The sequence below is a fragment of the Globicephala melas genome, chromosome 3 (assembly GCF_963455315.2).
Source record: "Globicephala melas chromosome 3, mGloMel1.2, whole genome shotgun sequence".
Lineage (NCBI taxonomy): Eukaryota > Metazoa > Chordata > Mammalia > Artiodactyla > Delphinidae > Globicephala > Globicephala melas.
In genome coordinates, this window is record NC_083316.1 from 94,821,110 (window position 1) to 94,839,302 (window position 18,193).

General features: G+C 37.9%; 1 protein-coding gene across 1 annotated transcript in view; it reads left to right on the forward strand.

Moving 5' to 3' along the window:
- Nucleotides 1-18,193, forward strand: part of LVRN (laeverin) — an 83,155-nt gene that overhangs the window by 49,611 nt on the left and 15,351 nt on the right. The window contains exons 7-13 of the mRNA XM_030869841.2: nucleotides 8,137-8,280; nucleotides 9,274-9,339; nucleotides 9,434-9,499; nucleotides 9,918-10,090; nucleotides 12,040-12,116; nucleotides 12,766-12,905; nucleotides 15,000-15,055. Of these exons, the coding sequence (XP_030725701.1) occupies nucleotides 8,137-8,280; nucleotides 9,274-9,339; nucleotides 9,434-9,499; nucleotides 9,918-10,090; nucleotides 12,040-12,116; nucleotides 12,766-12,905; nucleotides 15,000-15,055 (722 nt within the window). The remainder of the gene's footprint in view (nucleotides 1-8,136; nucleotides 8,281-9,273; nucleotides 9,340-9,433; nucleotides 9,500-9,917; nucleotides 10,091-12,039; nucleotides 12,117-12,765; nucleotides 12,906-14,999; nucleotides 15,056-18,193) is intronic.

Genomic DNA, 18,193 nt, shown 5'->3' on the forward strand with positions numbered 1-18,193 from the left:
TATATTTTAGAAATTGATCCTTCGTCCATTGATTCATTTGCAAATATTTTCTCCCATTCTGAAAGCTGTCTTTTCATCTTGTTTGTAGTTTCCTTTGCTGTGCAAAAGCTTTTAAGTTTCAGTAGGTCCCATTTGTTTATTTTTGTTTTTATTTCCATTACTCTAGGAGGTGGATCAAAAAAGATCTTGCTGGAATTTATGTCAAAGAGTGTTATTCCTATGTTTTCCTCTAAGAGTTTTATAGTGTCCAGTCTTAAATTTAAGTCTCTAATCCATTTTAAGTTTATTTTTGTGTATGGTGTTAGGGAGTGTTCTAATTTCATTCTTTTACATGTAGCTGTCCAGTTTTCCCAGCACAACTTATTGAAGAGACTGTCTTTTCTCCACTGTATATACTTGCCTCCTTTGTCACAGGTTAGTTGACCGTAGGTGCGTGGGTTTATCTCTGGGCTTTCTATCCTGTTCCATTGATCTATATCTCTGTTTTTGTGCCAGTACCATATTGTCTTGATGACTGTAGCTTTGTAGTATAGTCTGAAGTCAGGAAGTCTGATTCCTCCAGCTCTGTTTTTTTCCCTCAAGACTGCCTTTGCTATTCGGGACCTTTTGTGTCTCCATACAAATTTTAAGATTTTTTGTTCTAGTTCTGTAAAATATGCCATTGGTAATTTGATAGGGATTGCATTGACTCTGTTGATTGCTTTGGGTAGTATAGTCATTTTCACAATATTGATTCTTCCAATCCAGGAACATGGTATATCTCTCCATCTGTTTGTATCATCGTTGATTTCTTTCATCAGTGTCTTATAGTTTTCTGCATACAGGTTTTTCTCTGCCTAGGTAGGTTTATTCCTAGGTGTTTTATTCTTTTTGTTGCAATGGTAATGGGAATGTTTCCTTAATTTCTCTCAGATTTTTCATCATTAGTGTATAGGAATGCAAGAGATTTCTGTGCATTAATTTTGTATCCTGCAACTTTACCAAATTCATTGATTAGCTCTAGTAGTTTTCTGGTGGCATCTTTGGGACTCTCTGTGTATAGTATCATGTCATTTGAAACAGTGACAGTTTTACATCTTCCTTTCCAGTTTGGATTCCTTTTATTTCTTCTTCTTCTCTGATTGCCGTGGCTAGGACTTCCAAAACTATGTTGAATAATAGTGGTGAGAGTGGACATCTTTGTCTTGTTCCTGATCTTAGAGGAAATACTGTCAGTTTTTCACCATTGGGAATGATGTTTGCTGTGGGCTTGTCATATATGGCCTTTATTATGTTGAGGTAGGTTCCCTCTATGCCCACTTTCTGAAGAGTTTTTACCATAAATGGGTGTTGAATTTTTTCAAAAGCTTTTTCTGCATCCATTGAGATGATCATATGGTTTTTATTCTTCAGTTTGTTAATATGGTGTATCACATTGATTGATGTGCGTATACTGAAGAATCCTTGCATCCCTAGGATAAATCCCACTTGATCATGGGGTATGATCCTTTTAATGTGTTGTTGGATTCTGTTTGCTAGTATTTTATTGAGGATTTTTGCATCTATATTCATCAGTGATATTGGTCTGTAATTTTCTTTTTTTGTAGTATCTTTGTCTGGTTTTGGTATCAGGGTGATGATGGTGGCCTCATAGAATGAGTTTGGGAGTGTTCCTTCCTCTACAATTTTTTGGAAGGGTTTGAGAAGGATGGGTGTTAGCTCTTCTCTAAATGTTTCATAGAATTCACCTGTGAAGCCATCTGGTCCTGGGCTTTTGTTTGTTGGAAGATTTTTAATCACAGTTTCAATTTCAGTGCTTGTGATTGGTCTGTTCATATTTTCTATTTCTTCCTGGTTCAGTCTTGGAAGGTTATACCTTTCTAAGAATTTATCCATTTCTTCCAGGTTGTCCATTTTATTGACATAGAGTTTCTTGTAGTAGTCTCTTTTGGTGCTTTGTATTTCTGAGGTGTCTGTTGTAACTTCTCCTTTTTCATTTCTAACTTTATTGATTTGAGTCCTTTCCCCCTTTTTCTTGATGAGTCTGGCTATGGCTTATCAATTTTGTTTATCTTCTCAAAGAACCAGCTTTTTAGTTTTATTCATCTTTGCTCTTTTTTCTATTTCATTTATTTCTGCTCTGATCTTTATGATTTCTTTCCTTCTACTAACTTTGGGTTTTGTTTGTTCTTCTTTCTCTAGTTCCTTTTAGATGTAAGGTTAGATTGTTTATTTGAGATTTTTCTTGTTAATTGAAGTAGCCTTGTATTGATATAAACTTCCCTCTTAGAACTGCTTTTGCTGCATCCTATAGGTTTTGGGTCATCGTGTTTCCATTGTCATTTGTTTCTAGGTATTTTTTGATTTCCTCTTTGATTTCTTCAGTGATCTCTTGGTTATTAAGTAATGTATTTTTTAGCCTCCATGTGTTTTTATTTTTTACAGATTTTTTCCTGTAATTGATATCTAGTCTCATAGTATTGTGGTCGGAAAAGAAACTTGATATGATTTCAATTTCTTAAATTTACCAAGGCTTGATTTGTGACCCAAGATGTGATGTATCCTGTAGAATGTTCCATTAAAGTGTTATCTGCTCTTTTTGGATGGAATGTCCTATAAATATGAATTAAATCTACCTGGTCTATTGTCACTTAAAACTTGTGTTTCCTTAGTAATTTTCTGTTTGGATGATCTGTCCATTGGTGTAAGTGAGGTGTTAAAGTCCCCCACTATTATTGTGTTACTGTCAATTTCCTCTTTTATAGCTTTTAGCAGTTGCCTTATGTATTTAGGTGCTCCTATTTTGGGAGCATATATATTTATAATTGTTACATCTTATTCTTGGATTGATCCCTTGATCATTACGTAGTGTTCTTCCTTGTCTCTTGTAACATCTTTATTTTGAAGTCTATTTTATCTGATATGAATATTGCTACTCCAGCTCTCATTTGATTTCCATTTGCATGGAATATCTTTTTGCATCCCCTCACTTTCAGTCTGTATGTGTCCCTAGGTCTGAAGTGGATCTCTGTAGACAGCATATATATGGGTCTTGTTTTTGTATCCATTCAGCAAGCCTGTGGCCTTTGGTTGGAGCATTTAATCCATTCACGTTTAAGGTAATTATTGATATGTATGTTCCTATTACCATTTTCTTAATTGTTTTGGGTTTGTTTTTGTAGGTCCTTTTCTTCTCTTGTGTTTCCCACTTAGAGAAGTTCCTTTAGCATTTGTTTTACAGCTGCTTTGGTGGTGCTTAATTCTCTTAGTTTTTGCTTTTCTGTAAAACTTTTGATTTCTCCATTGAATCTGAATGAGATCCTTGCTGGGTAGAGTAATTTTGGTTGTAGGTTCTTCCCTTTCATCATTTTAAATGTGTCATGCCACTCCCTTCTGGCTTGTAGAGTTTCTACTGAGAAATCAGCTGTTAACCTTATGGGAGTTCCTTTGTATGTTATTTGTCATTTTTCCCTTGCTGCTTTCAATAGTTTTTCTTTGTCTTTAGTTTTTACCAATTTGATTACTATGTGTCTCGGTGTGTTTTTCCTTGGGTTTATCCTGTATGGGACTCTCTGCACTTCCTGGACTTGGGTGGCTGTTTCCTTTCCCATGTTAGGGAAGTTTGGGACTATAATCTCTTCAAATATTTTCTTGGGTCCTTTCTGTCTCTCTTCTCCTTCTGGGACCCCTATAATGTGAATGTTGTTATGTTTAATGTTGTCCCAGAGGTCTGTTAGGCTGTCTTCATTTCTTTTCATTCTTTTTTCTTTATTCTGTTCTGCAGCAGTGAGTTCCACCATTCTGTCTTCCAGGTCACTTATCCGTTCTTCTGCCTCAGTTATTCTGTTGAATATTGATTCTTTCCAGTGTATTTTTCATTTCAGTTATTGTATTGTTCATCTCTGTTTGTTTGTTCTTTAATCCTTCTAGGTCTTCATTAAACATTTCTTGCATCTTCTCCATCCTTGCCTCCATTCTTTTTCTGAGGTCCTAGATCATCTTCACTCTCATTATTCTGAATTCTTTTTCTGGAAGGTTGCCTATCTCCACTTTATTTAGTTGTTTTTCTGGGGTTTTATCTTGTTCCTTCATCTGGTACATAGCTCTCTGCCTTTTCATCTTGTCTCTCTTTCTGTGAATGTGTTTTTCATTCCACATGCTGCAGGATTGTAGTTCTTCTTGCTTCTGCTGTCTGCCCTCTGGTGGATGAGGCTATCTAAGAGGGTTGTGCAAGTTTCCTGATGGGAGGGACTGGTGGTGGGTAGAGCTGGCTGTTGCTCTGGTGGGCAGAGCTCAGCAAAACTTTAATCAGCTTGTCTGCTGATGGGTCAGGCTGGGTTCTCTCCCTGTTGGTTGTTTGGCCTGAGGCAACCCAATACTGCAGCCTACCCAGCTTTTTGGTGGGGCTGATGGCGGACTCTGGGAGGGCTCACACCAAGGAGTATTTCCCAGAATCTCTGTCACCAGTGTCCTTGGCCTCACGGTAAAACACAGCCACCCCCCGCCTCTGCAGGAGACCCTCCAACACTAGCAGGTAGGTCTGGTTCAGTCTCCTATGGGGTCACAGCTCCTTCCCCTGGGTCCCGGTGCACACACTACTTTGTGTGTGCCTTCGAAGAGTGGAGTCTCTGTTTCCCCCAGTCCTGTCGAAGTCCTGCAATCAAATTCTGCTAGGCTTCAAAGTCTGATTCTCTAGGAATTCCTCCTCCCGTTGCTGGACCCCCAGGTTGGGAAGCCTTACATGGGGCTCAGAACCTTCACTCCAGTGTGTGGACTTCTGTGGTATAAGTGTTCTCCAGTTTGTGAGTCACCCACCCAGTAGTTATGGGATTTGATTTTATTGTGATTGCGCCCCTCCTACCATCTCATTGTGGCTTCTCCTTTGTCTTTGGATGTGGGGTATCTTTTTTGGTGAGTTCCTGTGTCTTTCTGTCGATGATTGTTCAGCAGTTAGTTGTGATTCTGGTGCTCTTGCAAGAGGGAGTGAGAGCACATCCTTCTACTCTGCCATCTTGAACCAATGTGCCCTTATCATTGATTCTTAATCACTCTTTTCTGAGTGTACATTTCTCAATCCCATGTTGAGATGAGTGAAATATAACCCTTGCCAGAGGAGTGTCAGATCCTGGAGCTTGAGAAAATTGCCATGAGCTTTGTTTTTTAAAAGCTTAAGGCCCTGTTTCAATGATCTTTGAGAGATCAAATCTTTGGCTTCTTTTTAATCTAGTCATTAGACTGAAATTGAGTAAAGAGCATCACAGAACCATATGCAGATACAGATTTCCATTTTTTCTAACTGGTCTAATTTCAGCTGAAAATTATTAAAGTACGAGATGAATGGGTCATGGTCAAGGATTCAGAACATTCCAATTGGTTTCTTGATCTCTGAAGTTCCAGCTCTGACATTGCTACTCACTGATGTTTTTCCGTCCTTCTTCTGCCTGGTCTAAGGAAGCAGCAGTCTCGGTGGAGGGGAAAGGGCACATAAGGGCCTTGCAGCCTGTCAGATCTCGCTATGCTTTTATGATCACTGTAAGCTGAGGCAAGTAGCTGAACATTTCTGAGCTTTCATTCCTCATCTGTAAAATAAGTTTTATACAGTCATTCAATAGGTTATTGAGTATCTAACAGTCACTGTTGTGACAGCCACCATTTTACTAAGCACTCATTATGTGCTTATAGAGTATTGTGTACATTATCTGACTCAAGCCTCCAAACAACTCTGAAGAAATAATAATAATAATATAATCACAGTAGTGGTTAACCCTTATTGAGCATACTCTACTTGCCAGTCACAGTGCTAAAAATTTTATGTAAATTAATTTAGACCTGATAATAATCCAGTGAGGACAGTGTTGCTTCCTGCATTTTCGGAGGTGAAACTGAGTTTCAGAGTGATGAAGTTTGTTGCCTTTTATGAGTCACACAACTCCTAAGAGGCTGCAGTAGGATTCAAATCCAGGCAGCTCACTCCAAAGCCTGTGCTTTTAACCACATTGATATTCCACACAAATTTATTATCATAAATACTGTTATATTTCTTAAGATAATAGTAGATTTAATAGAAACAGGTTTTGTTCTCTGGGATCTCACAGCTTGCAGGAAGAAAGTAATGGTGAGTGTCTAGAATCGCTTTATCCAATCACTGTATGCAGTAGCTAGATAATGTTTTTTAAAATGCTGGTATCACTTTTTACATAGAGTTTCCCTTCAGGGGTGGAACAGGCTGGGATGAGCATCACCTTATGGGAGGCCCAGAGTAGAAAAACCTGAGGGATGTTGAGGAAGAGGTGTTTGTCTCATTAGTCACAGTTATCTTGTGTGATTCTGATGAAACCAAGAAGATTATGTAAAACCTTATACCAGGCAGGCAGAAGAGAGACAGACAATCCATTCTGAGAGAGAAAACCCCCACAAAATATGGAAAATGCTATATGTACAAAAATGTTCATTAATACATTTTTTATAACTGCAAACAAAACAAAACAAAACTTGAAGCAACTTAAATGCCTAACTAATAGGGAAATGGTTGTCAACTATGGTCCATCGACGTTATGGGGTATTTTGCAGCTGTGTATTTATTTATTTTAATGTTTTGCTTTTGCAAAAGTTATATCTGCAGTACTTTGAAAAGAAGAAAATCATCTGTGATTTGACCACCCTGTGATAACCATGATTAAGATTTGGTTTATTTCTTTCCAAGTTATGTTTATTTCACTCACAATGCAGTGGCCATTATTAGGAATAGTTACAAAGATAAGACAGCAAAATTTCTCAATGAATACTATAATAAGTAAATAAAAAAGGTTGTTTTTACAAATATGAGAATAAATAAATAGACAGGAAAAGAAATTGGAAAGAGCTGGACTAACAACATTCTAATGGGAGTTATGTAGGGTGTGGGCTTATGGGTGTTTTTTATTTTTGCTATTTTCTTCATTGTGTTATGGGTCAACAGTGCACACTCTCAAGAGCTCTTGGGTGTTAAATTAGTAAAATCTATACTTAATGAATAAGGTCAGACTTAGGCAGATGTCTCCTCTAAATCCTTGCTTCTCAGAGTGTGATTCTCAAACTAGCAACATCAGCATCATCTGGTAGTTTATTAGAAATACAGTCCCCAGCCCAGACCAACTGTTAGAATATGAGTTTGACAAAATCCCCAGGGGATCCTTATCGACATTAAAGTTTCCACATGCATTGCTCTAAATGACAGGCTTTCTCATTTGGGGAAGAGTGGAGTTTGATGATAGCTTAACCAAAGTATTAATAAATCTAAACATAATGTGCTAATAGGAGAGGATTGATTGGAACATTGGCAAATGGAAGTGGGGCAGCGTTTGAAAATTTATCTGACACTGTTGAGAGGTTAGAGAGTCAACTTGGGGACCTTGGCAAGAGTCACTAGGGAGCTGAGACTTCATGGAGATCACCAAGTGCTCGCCCGGCTCTCCAGGGTATGAGTGAGCTGTCCCTGTAGCTTCTCCACTGCCCTTTCTTTGGCTCTGTCTTCCCAGGTACCTCTTGACTATTCTTTGGTTTTCCTTCTAGCTTTCCTTCAGAAAGAAATGGCCCTTGTCATGTGTCTGAGAGAGATCTAGTCTTTTGGAGAGTTCTGTACTTATTAAAATATAAATAATTGCCATCTCTTAATGCATGAGTATCCAATCTGTGGATTTATTTCTAATAACTCATATTACATCAGCATCATTGTGAATTTGTAAATCTGGCATGCTTTTGGTTGATAAATGTCCCTGTAACAGAGGCTGATAAATTTTAAGGGATTGCTAATAAGATTACCAATAAAATTCTAGAGGGTTGAAACCACCTAGAGATGCTGTTACCTGGAGGACCTGTCTGGGTGGCCAGGAACCTCCTTAGGGGAATGTAGATGTCTCTCTTGGAAACCACATTAACTTTTGTGATTGATTTTTTTTAATTGAAATACAAATGGATACCAAATGGGAAGGAAAGTATCCTAGAGTTTTGTTATTCAAGGAATCCTAACTTATTTGGCCCATTGTAGCCCAAAGAGTACTTCTCAATTATTGATTTTTCCCTTCTTCAGTGTTAGTTTTTGAAAGTATTTTAGGAACATTGAACTTTGTGTTTCTGTGACACCTCAGAAGTTAACGTGGCTCAATGTTTTCCTTTTAGAATGAGATCTTTTTTTCTAACATTTTACATGGCGTCCTCAGAGAAGATCACGCCCTGGTATCTAGAGCCGTCTCCATGAAGGTGGAAAATTTCACAGAAACCAATGAAATAAACGAGCTCTTTGACCTATTTACTTACAACAAGGTAAAATCAGTTACACATTTACATTTGTTCTGCACTCTTGGAGAAAGCTACATAAAATGGATTCTAAGGGTCCTAGACTAACGTGCTACTACACAACTTTGGTACAAAAACCTTAATATTATTCAATAGATGGATTTCAGAAAACGTGGTTAAATCAGTTCTTATCTAGTAAATATTAATCAACTACAATAGGTGCTCAGTATCATCTACCTTTATTAATATAGACTTAGCTTGCTACTTTTAAGGTGAACCCTTCTGCTTGGTAGAAATTTGTTCTTGTATCGACTGAAAGAACACACAACATAAAAGTTGTGAGTTAAGTTTTATTCAGGAATCTTACTGAGGACTATAGCCCAGGAGACAGCCTCTCAGAGTGCTCTGAGAAACTACTCCGAAGTGGTAAGGGAGGGGCCAGGATATATCTGAACTTTTTTTGCTGGGAAAAACATGCAGTCAAGCATAAAAAGATTACTGCTAATCACAAGGAACAGACATCCCAAGTTAATAATTTTAGTGCTTTTCTGTATATGGAAAAATGTAAGAATCTGGGGTCATTGAAATTTTTCCTTACATATGCATCTTAACTATCTAGGGGCCAGGATATTCAAAGCACAGAATGCTTCCTGTTTTTCTCCATCCTGAATTCCCCCCAGGGTGCACTCTCAGTGGGCATCTGCAGTGGCTAATGGCTGATCCTTGTAGAACTGGAATGGCAGGCAACAATTTTTCTTTACACTTGCCGTATGAGTATCTCAGTTTAAAAACTTTACTGCGCCCTGAACTCTTTATATGTAGGACATTTTCTCATCTTTTACCTATTAATTAGTGACAGTCTCCTATTTTATTAGCACATTTGGGGATAACCCAGACATTCAACTAAAGTGCGCAATGCAATCAGAAGCACAGCCCAGAATCTTGCTTGTCAGAATGGAATGCGTCAATATTTAGATTACCGAATTTTGTTTAAATAATGGACAGCTTCTTATGTCTTAGGGAGCGTCTCTGGCCCGGATGCTTTCTAGTTTCTTGAATGAGAAAATATTTATCAGCGCACTTAAGGTGAGTTTACAAAATTGTTGTTACCTGGAAAACAGTAAACATAAATTGCTTTGGCATGTTATTTATCTTAACCTTAACTTTTCTATTTTGGCAGTCATACTTGGAGACATTTTCTTACTCAAATGCTGAGCAAGATGATCTATGGAGGCATTTTCAAATGGTAATTCTCACACTTCCTGCCATGTTTTTGCTGAGTTGTTTTGTAAGATTGGGAGGCCATGTGTGTATGGTGATGACACAGGAAAACCATCTTTCCTTGTTTGTGACACTCCTTTAAGTCAGGGGTTGCTTCTTTAGTCTTTGCCACTATATTCCCAATGCCCAGAAGAGAGCCTGCATATGTTAGATCCATAAAAAATGTGGTCAGTAAATGAATGAATGAATGAATGAATGCACTAAGGAACCATTCATATATAGAGAGTTGAACAGAATTAAATTTGGTCCAGAATATCACCCACTGGGAATTACTGTACTATATGAATGAGGAAGAGAATAGCTATGTAGTTTCTTTTAGGAGATTGCTACCTCAAAAGATTTTGATGATAAATATCTGTTTTGTGATGATTTTTTTAAAACAGGCCATAGATGACCAGAGTAAAATTCTTTTGCCAGCAACAGTAAAAAGCATCATGGACAGTTGGACACACCAGAGTGGTTTTCCAGTTATCACCTTAAATGTATCTACTGGTGTCATGAAACAGGAGCCATTTTATCTTGGAAAGGTTAAAAATCAGACCCTTCTAACCCACAAGTAGGTAGATTTACTCCTCTGTCTTCACCTTCCTTGGGATTGAGCTGTGATCAAATGGAAACCAGCCTGTGGGTGAGGAAGCATAACCCCTACTGGATACACACCCTTCCATGGGGTGATTCTGGGATGGTGACTGAGTGTTCCATGCAGGATGTCGCTGGTGTGCTAGGATGGGGCAGAGCCCCTCATGTGCTGAGCAAGGCCAGAGACCTGCATTTAGGGATTCAAGCAGTGCCCCTCCCCTGGGATATAGGGCCACACCCACGACCAAAGCTTTGGGTGTTATGCATTCTCTTCTGTCCTTTAGACAGAGGTCATGAATTAGTCGGAATTCTGTGTGAAAGGCAGTAAAATAGAGCCTGAAATGCCTCCTGTTAGTTAAGAAGAAAGGGGATCCTGTTGCAATGTTGTCTTCCCTTCCCTAGAAACGAAACTGAATGGTGACTGTATCCTTGAGGAATAATTCTGTGCATGTCTGCCCATGTACTTATCTGTGCTTTTGTAGCCATATCTAAAATGTTAGAATTATAGATCCCAAATTCAAACCTTAGGTAAGTCTTATTCAAAATCTCTGAGTTTCATTTGCCTTATCTATAAAGTAAATGTAATAACATATATCCCAGGGGATTGTTGTAGAAGTGAAATGGAATAATAAGTATAAAGTGGCTTAGCATTCATCACTTTCTCCTTCCCTTTCCTTCTCTTTCTTGTTAGATAATTTTCAACTGTTTTTTTAAATAAATTTATTTATTTATTTATTTTTGGCTGCGTTGGGTCTTCGTTGCTGCGTGCGGGCTTTCTCTAGTTGTGGTGAGAGGGGGCTACTCTTTGTTGCAGTACACAGACTTCTCATTGCAGTGGCTTCTCTTGTTGCAGAGCACAGGCTCCAGGCTCGTGGGCTTCAGTAGTTGTGGCATGTGGGCTCCGTAGCTGTGGCTCACAGGCTCTAGAGTGTAGGCTCTGTAGTTGTGGCGCACGGCTTAGTTGTTCCACGGCATGTGGGATCTTCCTGGACCAGGGCTCAAACCTGTGTCCCCTGCATTGGCAGGTGGATTCTTAACCACTGCACCACCAGGGAAGCCCTTCCAACTGTTTTTGATAAAATTTTTGATCCTCAGATCTCATTATAGTAAGTATCAGCACAAATGAGTAATTAATTTTCATATATCACCACCAAAATTTTCAAGTTGTCCTACTCTTTCTTTAAAACCCCAGGGGCAGGAACAGGAGACCTGCAGGTCCCTTCTCCCTATGATATTTCATGACTTGTAAGAAGAGGTGGCCTTAGCTATCACATAAACAGAGACCCTCAGTTCAAAGTCTGAGAAACCAGACTTTTGAGCATTTGAGCAAGATTGGAAATAATTGCCCAAATTCCAAGTAGTGTGTCTCTTCAGATGACTAATGTCCTCCCTGTGGTCAGCGACTTCATCCAGGTCATGTCCACCAATGTGGGAAGAATGCCAGCATTCAGGTAATATGAATAATCTGGCTGATTTTTGTTGAACACTTTTCAGACAAGGAGAAAGCTTGAGGTGGAGAAGCATTTTGAAATGTTTGTCAAGCTTTTTCTTAACTGATTATTCAACTCTCTTGGCACAGATGGCTTTGGGTCTGTCTGTAGCATTTGAATGACCCCTGAGTAAGGCCAGGTGGCTGTAATTTAATATAAACAGGCCTTGAAATTTTCAGATACAGGAGAGTCTTAGTAGCTACCTTAAGTTATAAAAAGAAGCAAATCTATAAGACACAAGAAGAGAGTAAATAAATAGCCAAAGCAAAACTGACTTCTGAAACAACAGTGAATAATTCTAAGAGCAAAGTCCTGCATATCCACAGGGAATGGCCAAAGAATTTGAGTTCAGTTATTTTATCTTATTTAATATTGGCTCAGAGCTGATATTCTTATGTGTGAACATTAACTGAATTTTTCATTTTTTTCCAAAAAGTGACACATGGATTGTACCTATCCTTTGGATAAAAAATGGAACTACACAGTCTTTAGTCTGGCTAGATAAAAGCAGCAGTAAGTAACAAATTTTAAAAAATATCTCCACATATATATGCAAATATATATATGTGTATGTATATATATATGTGTGTAAACATATATATATTTTATATATATATATATATATATATATATAAAGGCAGAGACTAAAATGTTGAAATGTCTATCTTTTTTTTTTTCTTTCTTTCTTTTTTTTTTTTTATTTTGCGGTACGCGGGCCTCTTACTGTTGTGGCCTCTTCCGTTGCGAAGCACAGGCTCCGGATGCGCAGGCTCAGCGGCCATGGCTCACGGGCCCAGCCGCTCTGCGGCATGCGGGATCTTCCCAGACCGGCGCACGAACCCGTGTCCCCTGCATCGGCAGGCGGACTCTCAACCACTGCGCCACCAGGGAAGCCTGAAATGTCTTTTGGAAAGCTATCTTGTTTACAACTAAAATATTGTATCATTCTTGTTGAACATAGAGCTTTAAAGAAAAGTTTCTGATCAAAAGCCATTATATGTGAAAAAATATAATTATGTGGTAAGATCAATACGTATTTTACAATATCTTTACTTTTTGTTTTATTGGACTTATTGTTTAGAATTAAGAGGGTGTAGTCCAGATGTGTAGTAAAATATTTTTAAAATGTACCATTTCAAACTTTTCACCTGTTTCTTTGTAGAAGTATTCCCTGAAATGCAAGTTTCAGATTCTGATCATGACTGGGTGATTTTAAATTTGAATATGACTGGATATTATAGAGTTAACTATGATAAATTTGGTTGGAAGAAATTAAATCAACAGCTTGAAAAAGATCCTAAGGTAAGGTTATATTTTTACACCTTTTATTAAATATCATTAATATTGCACTCTCCAGCCTTTAGAGGTTGAGCTTTCATCAACCTGTCTGGTGGGAACCTGACCCCTGTTGCCACCCCTGACCCCAAGGCATACTGGATTTTTTTTTCTTATTCTTAGAAAGGAGAGGTTTTGGTTGAATGCATTGAGTTTTTGAACATTAATCTCACTTTTCCACAATAATTTTACCTTTCTAGGTAAAAAATCAGAAGAATTTCCTATTAACCATTAATTTTGTGACCTTAGGCAAGTTAAATGTTCTGCTTCAATTTCTTCACTTTAAAATGGGAATAATATCATATCTTTCTTATTCCTTATGAGGATTAGAGGTGATGTAAGTAAACATATACTTAAAATTTCAAAGCCCATAATATGTGCCAGTACGTATATGCTAGAAAATGTTAATTTTCTAAAAACTGTATTTTCACCCTCCCTCAAAGGAGACAATTTAATTCACAAGGTATCAATAATAATCCAATATTGCTTTAAGTTGTAAAAACAACTGTAAATTATTATGCAATATAGAAATATTAAAATATTGGCTACCTCTTATCAGTCAGATTTTAATTGGTTGAATTAAACCAAATCTCCATTGGTGCAGATGGGTGCTGGCTTAGAGGTCTATAGAGTTGGCTCTGCTGTGAAATCTTGGGCTGTTCATTTAGTCTCTATTCATAAAACTAGAGAGTTGAACTAAAAGATATCTTAGGTGTCTCTCTCTTCAAAAGTTCTGTGAGTCACATAGCAGCCTCTCTGGCAGAAGAGGCAGTGCACAGCATACTGGTCCAGAGCTCGGGTTCTGGGTCAGGTAGACTTCTGTTCATATTTTTGTTCATCATTTACCAGATGTGTGACCTTGGGCCTCTTGTTTGCCCAGTCATGCCTTGGGTTCCTTATCAGTTTAATAATGGGTGTAATAGACCTTAAAGGGTTGTTGTGAAGATTAAATAAGGTGATGTGTGTAGTATGTTTAACAGAGGCCTGACACAATTTGGGCATTCAGAACATGATCAGTAATTTTTAAAAATTATCATTGGTCTTTTGAATAAAGGTACAAAAAACAGTTATAATAATACTTTATTTAAAAATCTTTTTCAGAGTAGCTAAATTCTTTTTAATTTCTAAGGGCAGTCTTAGCCATGGAAGCACTAGGTCATGCCATTATAGCTATGATTTCTTGAAACCCTTGTAGATTTACTTATTGGAAAACTGGGGTCAGTTATTCATACAACATAGTTGCTGAGCAAATAAAACATTTCTATTATTAATATTAATCTAGAAAATGTAAGTGTTATTATTACTGCCGGAAAAGATATGTGGCTACAACAAAGGAAAGAATTAAGCTTGGCTTGTTCAGATGCTTAAAGGGATGTTGTGAAGATAAATTTTCTGGGACCACATATATGAACATGCTGGGGAGGGTATTGAAGGACTGCTGTAGGAAACTTTGGGCACCCTTAGGACACAAGCTGAGACAGAGTCCTGTGGCCTGACAACGCCAGGGAGCTCAAACCGAAGCCTGAGGAGTTAGGTTGGCAGTTGACTCCTGCCTTTTCATGGTTCAAAGGGCTCTGTTGGTGGTATTGTGTCAAATTAGTAAACTCTTGAGAAGAGAGATACCATTGAAAAGAGTACCTCACTATTGCCAAAATAGAGCTAAGTAATATTCTCTAAGGCTTCCTATGCCAAAAAGTCCCCTGACAACAATTTGGACGTTGTGATACGATTTAATGTATACTTTCTGTTTTGGAGAGGCCCTTTAAACTTGGCTTCCTGTTTTATTTTTTAACATGCTGTTTTTCACAGAGTATTTTGGCAAAACTCTCAACCATATTTAAGCCTTATGATTGATGTCCAGAGGGATCACTTATCAAAAGCAGATGTATAATAAATAAATTATGGGAACTATCCTTAGAAATGATCATTTCTCTGTACATAATTCACATGAAAGTGCTTTGTAAGCAGCAATGATCTTTAATGTTGTTATTATTTTGAAAGTTATTTTTTCACTAAAAATGTTCTCATCTTTTCCTGAACATTTTTGGATCTCATTTGCAGGCTATTCCTGTTATTCACAGACTTCAGTTGGTTGATGATGCCTTTTCCTTGTCTAAGTGAGTATATTTTCTTCTTTCATCATTTTAGCGTATACCTTGAGAAATTTATAAAAATAATTATCTCATCATTATGAACTTGGTTCTTTAGCACATACAGGCCCTAACTTATTAAGATTAGGATCAAATTCTGTGGTTATTGTGGAATTTATGATATAAAAGTTGCTAGAATATGCGACAACATGGATGAACGTTGAGGACATTAAGCTATGTGAAATAAGCCAGGCACAGAAAGACAAATACTGTATGTTTCTATTTACATGAGGTACTTAGTAGTCAGAGTCAGAGAGACGGAAAGACTGGTGGTTGCCAAGGGCTGGTGCAGGAGGGTGGGAGGGGGCAATGGGGAGATATTGTTTAATGGGTACAGAGTTTCAGTTTCACAAGATGAAAAGAATTATGGAGATGGATAGAGATGATGGTTGCACAACATTATGAATGTATTTTTTTTAACTTTTTATTGGAGTACAGTTGATTTACAATGTTGTGTTAGTTTCTGCTGTACAGCAAATTGAATCAGTTATACATATGAATGTATTTAATACTAGCGAAACATACACTTTAAAACGGTTAAGAAGACAAATGTTATGTGTATTTTGCAACAATAAAAGAATTAGAAAAAAAGGCAATTCAAAAAAGTCATTATCAGGATAAGAGCAATAACATCTACTACTATTAGAAATGAAAGCCACAGAAAACAATGTTTTTTACAACAATTTGACAAGAAGGAATATGTTCTTTCTCAAGTCAAAACTTGGTAGTTAATTATATGAAAATCGTATATTTTCAATCAAATTAACTTTGGTATAATAAGGTTTAAACTGATTATGGAGAAATTTTGAAAGACTCTTAAAGGAGCAGCAAAGAAAATTCAATGTTTTAAAAAGAAGCCCTGGGCTTCCCTGGTAGCGCAGTGGTTAAGAATCCGCCTGCCAGTGCAGGGGACATGGGTTCGATCCTGGTCCGGGAAGATCCCACATGCCGCGGAGCAACTAAGCCCATGCGTCACAGCTGCTGAGCCTGCGCTCTAGAGCCCGCGAGCCACAACTACTGAGCCCATGTGCCATAACTACTGAAGCCCGCGCGCCTAGAGTCCATGCTCCGCAACAAGAGAAGCCACAGCAATGAGAAGCCTGCACAACACAAGGAAGAGTAACCTCCGCTCGCCACAACTAGAGAAAGCCTGTGAGCAGCAACGAAGACCGAACACAGCCAAAAATAAAATAAATAAATTTGTAAAAATAAATAAATAAAATAAAATGCCTTTCCATGAGAAAAAAAAAAAAAGGAAGCCCTTAAAGGAAAACCTTTAGAAGGATGCAGTAGAGATGATGTAAACAGAAAAAAGTAATATTGTTTAAATATTTATAGGATTATTGCAAAATGTATAAGAATCATTATTTTAAAAATCTCAATCACGAGTAAAAACTTAGGTAAAATACAAGTGATTCAGACTTACATTTGTAAAGACTGCTAAATGTTTGGGGTTTTTTGTGGGTTTTTTTGCGGTACGCGGGCCTCTCACTGTTGTGGCCTCTCCCGTTGCGGAGCACAGGCTCCAGATGCGCAGGCTCAGTGGCCATGGCTCACGGGCGCAGCCGCCCCGCGGCATGTGGGATCTTCCCGGACCGGGGTACGAACCCGTGTCCCCTGCATCGGCAGGCGGACTCTCAACCACTGCGCCACCAGGGAAGCCCCTAAATGTTTAAATGGATAAATTTAGGAAGATTGTAGAAGATGTATACATATTTTTCTAAGATACTGGAAGTTACGGAAATAAAGTAATTGATGTATCCAAAAAAAAAAGTTTCTGGAACTAAATAGATTATCAATTAATATTTTGAAGTGATTTTTGTTACCCAATGATGATGACTGTAGGTATAATTTTAATGAGCCTGAATTTTAGTGTATTACAGAATTATTGATTTCATTTATATTGGATTTACTCAATATAAGCTCTGCTGATAAGTTTCTAACCAGGAAAATGAATATATGCTCAGAACTTAAATTCCAGACAGTAAAATTAAGGAGTACACATAATAAATGATACAGTGTGTTCTCTCTTTCTTTGGCCTGTTGTATTTCTTGAATGAAGGTCTGCCTATTTTATCCTTCGTTTTTTTACTACTTTTCCCCATGTGATGTACAGCACATTTCCCCGCCCACTACTTTGCTGAAACATTTCTCTAAGATTATCATGACTTTATACTGTTAACCACATCCTCCTGCAAACTTCTTTTTTGACTTCCTGAGGCTCCAATATGCAAACCTAGTTCTCCTCCAGGATCTGACTTCTCTTTTTCCTGCTGCCGTGAGCATCCTTAAGACCAATCATGGTTATGTTATTTTCTTCTATCTTTCCTCTGGATAATTCATGCCTTCTGATGGTTTCAGTGATCATTTTATTATGTACATGTACAGTGCCTAGCAGATATAAGGTACGCAATAAATGTTTATGAAAGGATATGTTGATGACTTCTAAATCTAGGTGTCTATTTGTCTCCTCCTGTCTTCTGTTTATCCTGTGGTCATTTAAATTCAGTACCTTAAACACTGAACTTTATTTCTGTCTCTACATTGCTCCTGCTATCAATTTCTCTCTGTCTGTCGAAGCTACTACTACTTTTCCCATCCCCACACTTGAAACATCAGAGATAACCTTGACTGCTCTTTCTCTCTCTCTATCTCCCATCAAGTCATCATGTCTTATCTATTCACTCTGGGGTTCTCGGGAATGTCTTTTGGATTCTCACCTCACTTACCACCTTCACTGCTTCCGTGCTAAGCCAAGCTTCCATCACCCTTTGCCTAGCCTATTGCATTAGCTTCCAGCCTTTAGTCCTTTAGAATTCTATTTATATTAGAAGTCCATTCTGTTTTCTGCAGCACGGTTGCAACAAAATTTTAAGGTATTGATTTCATGATGTTACCCTGGCTGTTTAAACACCTTCCCACCCCATGTAAACTCTTCATCCTGATACTCAAGGCTCTCCACACTTTTGATTTACCTTACCTATTAACTCCCATCTCTCACTACACATAAAAGAAATTCCCTGCCTCGGTTAACTTGGTCTGCCCATCACACTAATTCCCACTTTATCTTCTTGCCTATCGCACTAATTCCCACTTTAAACTGCC